General features: G+C 58.1%; 1 protein-coding gene across 1 annotated transcript in view; it reads left to right on the top strand.

Moving 5' to 3' along the window:
• Positions 1-1382: 1382 nt before the first annotated feature.
• ZBTB16 (zinc finger and BTB domain containing 16) overlaps positions 1383-7701 on the top strand; it is a 179286-nt gene continuing 172967 nt past the window's right edge. The window contains exons 1-2 of the mRNA XM_045556530.1: positions 1383-1675; positions 4691-6048. Of these exons, the coding sequence (XP_045412486.1) occupies positions 4781-6048 (1268 nt within the window). The 5' untranslated portion in view covers positions 1383-1675; positions 4691-4780. The remainder of the gene's footprint in view (positions 1676-4690; positions 6049-7701) is intronic.

Here is a 7701-nt window from a genome sequence, read left to right as displayed (position 1 = left end):
CAGATAGCAGTGATTCTTGCTGAGATGGAAGGATCTGTCCTTGGGATACCCTGTTAGCAGCTTCTTTGAAGCCGGGTCAGTTCCAATGTGTAAACTCTGCTACCTGGCCTTCAGCAGCCAGATGGGAGTTCTGCCCCCGCCCATGACCCTACAGCTCTTGAGGCCTGACTCTCAGTCTGGGGCAGTGCCAGAGGTACCCACGGAGATGTGATTCTGTGTGGGTCTCATGGAAAACCTTTGGCTCACCTGCAAGTCATGGACAGAACACACAGACTGAAGGCCAGTGTTGCTACAACCGCATGACCTCCAGGCTGAGGGTCCCAAGACCCCCTGATGGCACTCTCCGTCATCCCCACCTCCCACCCCAACGCCCCTGGACTTGAATCAGAGGTCCCCCAAAGAGCACTTCCTAGCTCTTGTCCCTTACCTTTGCCTGGCTCCAAGGAAAAGGGAAGAGGGGAACTTTCTGCAGCCAGAGGAAGGGCTGATTTTCTTTGGGTGCTTTACCCCGGGTTACAGATCTCAACTCTCACTTCTAAAGTCGGGCGGCTAGTTGAGAGGAACACGCACTTTTGAGGGGCCCACAACGTTTCCAAGCTTCCCCTTGTTCATTGAAGGCTGTGCACTGAGCTGGGGGCAGTTCTTGGGAACTCTTTCCGTCCAGGTAGTTGGGGGGCAGATCTGAGGGGATGCTCAAGAGAAAAGTTTCTCTCAGGACTCGACCTTGGCCTCCAGCAATCACAACAGCTGAAACGGGGCGTCTCCCCTGGACTATAGATCTCCGCAGACCCTGGCACCTGGTTCACAAGGGCCTTCGAACTCCGCACCCTCAGAGTTCTCGAAATGCGTGTGCTCAAGCCGGGAGGATGAAAGGCCTGGGCTTGCGACCTTTTATAATAAAACCGATGTCACGGCAACTGGGGATGCAACCCTGAGTCCGGAAAAAAGTGAAAGGCGAGATGACGTGCACCGAATTGGGGGCCAACATTGGAACCGGGGACTAAACTCTGCGTTTGGAGCAACGGCGCGGGGGACAAAACCCGAGTCCAGTGGAAATTAAAAATCTGGGAGTGCGGTGGCGGCTGCTCCTCGCCCTTCACCCTCAGTGCTCCCATTAAGGGCTCGGAGTCCCTTGCACTCCTCTCCACTAGCTCCGTCTTTCCTCTCCGCTCGGCCGGAGAGCGCGGCAGCCGGCGCCCCAGCAGCAGCTAGATGTCAGGCGAAGCCCGGAGCGCGGAGCGCGGGGACAGGAGGGGAGGGGAGAGGAAGGGAGGGGTGGGGCGGGGAGCGCGCGCGGGCTCGGCCAGTGCGGGGTGGTGGGCGGGCTGAGCCCGGGGACGGCGCGGGAGGGGGGAGGGAAGGGGGGCAGCTGTGGGCAGGGAGCCGGGCTCGGCCGCCAGCACTAAAGATGGAGAGGCGCCGGGGCCTCGCAGGGGAGGAGGCTCGGCGTTGACGTGGGACGCGGCGGAGGCGCAGCAGCCGGTGGTGATTTGCTAACCTCGCAGCAGAGAGGAGTTGAGGGCGATGAGAGCGGGTACTGCGAACTGCCCGGCGATGCCGCCGCTGCCGCCGTGATACGGAGAGCAACAGTTCCCCAGCAACACCCCTCCCCGACACAGGCACACACCCCCCAACAGGCACGCACACCCACCCCACAGTGCCCGGCTCGGCAGCGGTGAGTGGGGGGCCGGGGAAAGGCGCACCGCCCAGCGAGCGCCGCGCGCCGGGGCGCCCCGGGGCTGGAAAGGTCTGCGGAGCGCGCGCTCGCTTCGGCCACTCGGCCACTGGGCTTGAGCCTTATTTCATTTGGCGTGTTCCCTTCTTGCAGCTGCAGCCGTCGTCGCTGCCGCCGGTTGAGGGGTCGCCTAGAAGGGGGAGCCCCGGCTGTCAGCTTGGGCGCAGCTGCCTGCCCAGCCCTTCCTCTCCAAGGCACGGTCGGGGTGAGAGGTGGGGGGCAGAGCGGGCTGCCGGGGCTGAGGGCGCGAGCCGAGGGTCGGAGATCGGGAGGCTTTGTACCGCCAGGGGCCGGTGGCAGAGCCGAGAGCCAGTGGGTGCTCTTATGTATGCGGACCTGTGCGCGGGCACGAGATAGGATTTTGGTTTATTTATTTTTGTGTTTATTCACCGGCCGGCTGGGAAGCTAGAATCGGAGGAGGTGACGAGTGGATCTGGGGGCGGAGGGGCACGGGGGCGCAGGACTGGGACTCGCTTGGGTTTTGTTTCTCTTTGAAAAAACGTGGTGGGCTCTTTTTTCTTGATTGGACTTGATCCCCTTTTTGGGGGGAGGGAGGGAAGCTCCGCAGGGTCTCCAGCGCTCCGGGCCCTCCTCGGCTCTCGGCGGGACCGGCTGTGGCGCCGGAGCTCGCGGTGCGCTCCGGCCGCCCTCGGTGGGTGCCCCGGCTCTGCACCTGATGCGTTCGGGATGCCTTTCCCACCGCGGCGCGCCCGCGCCTCGCTCGCGCAGCTCCTCGCACACTACCGCACGCGCTCGAAATGCGCACGATCCCGCCGGCCCGCGGACCCACCGGACGCACAGACGCGCTCGGCACCGTCTCGCTCGCTACCTCCCTGGGACGCTCGCAACGTGCCCGGGCCAGGCACGCCCGCCGCCGGCGCCGCTGGCCAGACGCCCGGGACCCTGCCCGTAGCTCCCCGGGGGTCACGGCCCTAGGTCGAAGAGGGAGGGCCAGCCGACCCCTTCTCGCCTTTCCTCCCCTAACTCGCTGCGGGGCTTTTGTGCTTCCCCGTCGCCGCGGGGCGGGTCCGCCTCCTCGCCGCGGAGCCCTGCCCGCCCGGACTCTCGCCTTCTTCGGTCCGCGTCTCTTTCGCTTTCCCTCTTCCCTAGCTCGGCTGCCTTTCTTTCAGGAGTCTGGCTCCCCGGGAAAAGTTGCTTCCCCAAGTTTGCTGAAGTCGTCTCCAAGTCTCGGTGGGGGTCGCTGGGACGTGGGGGCGTGTGAGAGCGCGACCGATCCCCGGAGCCCGGGCGGGTTAGCGCCGGCTTTTCCCCGCGCCGCCGGGCTGGACGCTGCAGCCAGCGCCGGCCGGATCGCGGGCGCCGAGCGGCGGGTGGGGAGGCGGCTGACCAAGGGCATCCTGATTTCCCTCGGGACCCAGAGAGCTTGTTTTGGGGGAAGGAATTCAAGTAGCCAAGCTTCCGTTCTTTCGGCTGCTCCCTCCCGGTTCTCCGAAACCCCGATGTCTGCGGGAAAGCACACGGCGGTGAGGCGTGGCTGAATGGTCGTCCCACCTTTGACGGCTTCGGTCCCCACCCCGGGGTGGACAGCAGAGCGTCTTGACCAGCCGTCCTGTTAACCTTTTCTGCGTGAGGTTTGAGGCTCTGGAGCCTATAGGGCTCCTTTTCGGGGTGGAGGCAGCAGTGTTTGAGGAGTGGGGGAGAGACCTTGCTCTTCTCTGCTCCCAGGTCATTCGCTGCAATATTGGCCGCAGCAAGGCAGGGGCTGGGAGGCTCCTGCGCCTGTGAGGTCTTTCTAAAACTCCTGGAGCGGTTCGGGTCCAGGAGCCCATCGGTGATTCCGAACAGGCTCTGGGAGAAGCCTTTGTCTCCCAGCCCTGGTTTCCCTTCCTACGGGTTGTAACTCACACCGTAGATGCTGGTGCCAGTGTCACTTTTAGCACCTCGGAGCCATGTCCAGCATCACTTGCTGCTCATGGTCACAGGACTTGCCCACTCCTTGGAGCCTGTGGGACACAGAGTTCATGAGCCCAGCCCTGCCAGAGCACTCCTGGCTGTAGGGGAGCATATTTCCTATGACCTCTCTCCATGACCCATCGTCTTTCATTTTTTAGATCCTCCTGTCCACTGGGCACTGTGGGCAGAAGGGTAAGCGCAGCGTCTTATATAAGCCTGTGCACGTGTGTTGACACACACTCTGGCTGGTGCACACGCACACACACAGATCCAGATTTTGGGTTACATATCCAATAACTTTAAGGCACCTGTGGGTGGAACTGACCCAAGTTAGTGTGTGAGTTATGTGTGTGTGTTCTTGCTAGTGCCCAAGGAGGGGACAAGCATGGGTCTGTCAGTGCTGTGCAGCCCTGAGAGGAGCGGAAGGACAGAGGCCCAGGCTGATGATGAGAGGGTGGCCCTAGGGGAGAAGAGCCCCTTGCCTGTAGATTTCTGTGGGCCGTGGCTCCAGGCTGCTAGTCCCAGCTAGGTTTGACTCTGCTCCTGGGGCCACCACAGTGAGGCCAAGTTAAAAAAAACTTTGTTTTGAAGAGGTTTGCTGTCCAGGGGTTGAGAGTGAAGTTGACTAAAGGAAAGGGTTGAAGCCTTGTTAATTTTAAGTACATGCTAGCATTGCTCATAATGAATGTTGGCCTTGCATAGGAAGCCCCTACTCTCAGACATAGAAGAGGCTCAGGACTCAGAGGACTTACTGCAATTTTCATTTCACTTTGTCCGACGGATGTTATAGAGTGGTGAATCAGGCAAATGCTGAGGCAGAAGCTTCTCTTTACTTTCTTCATTCCTGGGCTTGTAAAGGCAGATTGGTAGATTTCTAGGAAGCCCCTTCCATTAAAATTTCTGACACTCTCTTGCTGGGGTCTTGGTGGTGGGGACTAGGGGAACATGTTGTAGTGTTTGAAGTTTTACTTTTAGGGACACTAATGAATCTGCTTTTTGTTCTTTTGTCTCTTTCGCCTCTTCCCACCCTCTCTCCTCCAGCCCCCTTCCTTGGCCCAGAAAGCCCACCCTGCCCCGCCACGCAGAGCCCAGAAAGAAAGAGAGCCTCATGCCTGAGCCGAGGGGAGCACCATGGATCTGACGAAGATGGGCATGATCCAGCTGCAGAACCCCAGCCACCCCACGGGGCTGCTGTGCAAGGCCAACCAGATGCGGCTGGCCGGGACGCTGTGCGATGTGGTCATCATGGTGGACAGCCAGGAGTTCCACGCCCACCGGACAGTGCTGGCCTGCACCAGCAAGATGTTTGAGATCCTCTTCCACCGCAACAGTCAGCACTATACTCTGGACTTCCTCTCGCCAAAGACCTTCCAGCAGATTCTGGAATATGCGTACACGGCCACGCTGCAAGCCAAGGCAGAGGACCTGGATGACCTGCTGTATGCGGCCGAGATCCTGGAGATCGAATACCTGGAGGAGCAGTGCCTGAAGATCCTGGAGACCATCCAGGCCTCAGATGACAATGACACAGAGGCCACCATGGCCGATGGTGGGGCCGAGGAAGAAGAGGACCGCAAGGCCCGGTACCTCAAGAACATCTTCATCTCGAAGCATTCCAGCGAGGAGAGTGGGTATGCCAGTGTGGCTGGACAGAGCCTCCCTGGGCCCATGGTGGACCAGAGCCCTTCAGTTTCCACCTCCTTTGGTCTTTCAGCCATGAGTCCCACCAAGGCTGCAGTGGACAGTTTGATGACCATAGGACAGTCTCTCCTGCAGGGAACTCTTCAGCCACCTGCAGGGCCTGAGGAGCCAACTCTGGCTGGGGGTGGGCGGCACCCTGGGGTGGCTGAAGTGAAGACGGAGATGATGCAGGTGGATGAGGTGCCCTGCCAGGATAGCCCTGGGGCAGCCGAGTCTAGCATCTCAGGAGGGATGGGGGACAAGGTCGAGGAAAGGGGCAAAGAGGGGCCCGGGACCCCTACTCGAAGCAGCGTCATCACCAGTGCTAGGGAGCTGCACTATGGGCGAGAGGAGAGTGCCGAGCAGCTGCCCCCCCCAGCAGAGGCTGGCCAGGGCCCCGCTGGCCGACCTGAGCACCCAGCACCCACAGCCGAGAAACACCTGGGCATCTACTCTGTGTTGCCCAACCACAAGGCTGACGCCGTGTTGAGCATGCCATCTTCAGTGTCCTCTGGCCTCCACGTCCAGCCTGCCTTGGCCGTCTCCATGGACTTCAGCACCTACGGGGGTCTGCTGCCCCAGGGCTTCATCCAGAGGGAGCTGTTCAGCAAGCTGGGTGAGCTGGCTGTGGGCATGAAGTCAGAGAGCCGGACCCTCGGGGAGCAGTGCAGCGTGTGTGGGGTCGAGCTTCCCGATAATGAGGCCGTGGAGCAGCACAGGTAGGCCCTGCCCCAGCTCCGCACCCGACACCTTTCCTTCACACTCTGGCTGCTTCCGAGCCGGGGGGCCTGGCTCTCCTGTCTTCCTTACTGTTTGTAAAAACAAAACAAAACAAAAACAAAAACAAAAAAACCCACTTCTTCTGAAGTCCTGAGGGGGGCACATTTTTCAGAGTATAGTGAGGGGGCTCAGGGTCTTTCCAAAAAGCACTGGGGCCAGCTTCTTAATAAGCCCTTCCCTCTCTTTTGCTGTTTGTTTTTTCTGCTGTTGGGTCTATGCTTCTTTGCCTGGAGTGATTGATAACGTGGAGAGGAGGCAGTGGGGTTCAGGATGAGGGTCTCCCGTGGCCTGGATCTGGCCACTTGCAAAGGCAGGCCGTCCCCATCTGCAGCTCAGGAGGGTGGGAGGGGCTGGAGGCTGCTTAGGCCACGAGAGCAGCTGCAGGTTCCAGACGTCATGCTTGGTGAACGTTCATCTTGTTGCTCCCTCTCCCTTCTCACTCTCTGATCCTGCACATGCATTTACAGGGAGTTGATTTAAATTCAAGGGGGAACAATGTATATGACAGTCGTGGTCTTGCAGCCTGTTAAGTCTCATTCTTATCCCATCTCTGATCACATTGAATTAAATGCTGCTTCGGGCTAGCATTGGCTTCCTCTGGCTTGCGTTTCCTCCTCTGTGAAATAGCCATTCATTGAGCTCTTATGACATGCTTGGTTCAGTACTAAGCGCTTTACACGGAGTTGCATTTTCATTACAATAGCCCGATGAGGTAGGTAATGTCCTCCTTTTACATAGGACGATACTAAGACCCAGGTATAAAGTCCCTTTTCTAGGGTCGCGTAGACAGTAAGAGGCAGAGTAAGATTCAAATTCAGGTCTTAACCCTCTTGTATTTTGCTGCTTCTCAGAGTCACTTAGTCTTGAGGATTGTGTCTACAGTACAGAGAGTTTTGAAGATTGCTTATCAGAAGCAGAGGAAATAAAAGGGAGACTCTGGTGGGTTTGGTTTTTTTTCCTGTTTCTGTCATAAACTATATGCTGGTCATTTTACCCTCTAGTCCCCAGGCCAGATGAATGGTATCAACAAATCCAGTTTTCTATTGTCATCAATAACAACATTTCCATGCACACCCTCTGGCCTGCTGTTTTGCTGATCTTGGGCGGAGTTTCCACTTTGGCATGAGCTCCTACCCCCATTCTTCTGTGGCTCATTCAGGTTCAGGGGATGCGAGTGAGAGAGGTTGGGGTGGGGTGGAGGCATCTAGAAGTCAGTCTGATCACCCCTAGCCGGAACCTGCTCTGACACAGCTTCATCGGCAGCTCTGAGACTTACCTCGTGGAAAGTGCCGCAGAGCTAAATGCAGCCGATTTTTTGTTCCAGTGGGTGCGAAAAATAACTGCCACTGAGGTGTGTAGTCTCGATGTTTGTACCGCTCAGAAATAGACCGACGTTTTGTTTGTTTTTGCTCAAACTTTCCTAAAGAGGAAACCCCCTCCCCAAACTTGACCAGATAGATTTATCAACTTCTCCGGATGTGAATTATTTCAGCTACCTGTTATGAGAAATGGAGTATGGTGGAAAGTAATTTTTTTTTTCTGGCTCTTGTTGGGTCCCAGTTACTTTTCTTTACCCAAGAGGGCCACCAGAG

This window comes from Lemur catta, chromosome 7 (assembly GCF_020740605.2).
Source record: "Lemur catta isolate mLemCat1 chromosome 7, mLemCat1.pri, whole genome shotgun sequence".
NCBI classification, from domain to species: Eukaryota; Metazoa; Chordata; class Mammalia; order Primates; family Lemuridae; genus Lemur; species Lemur catta.
This window is presented reverse-complemented; position numbering and strand designations above follow the sequence as displayed.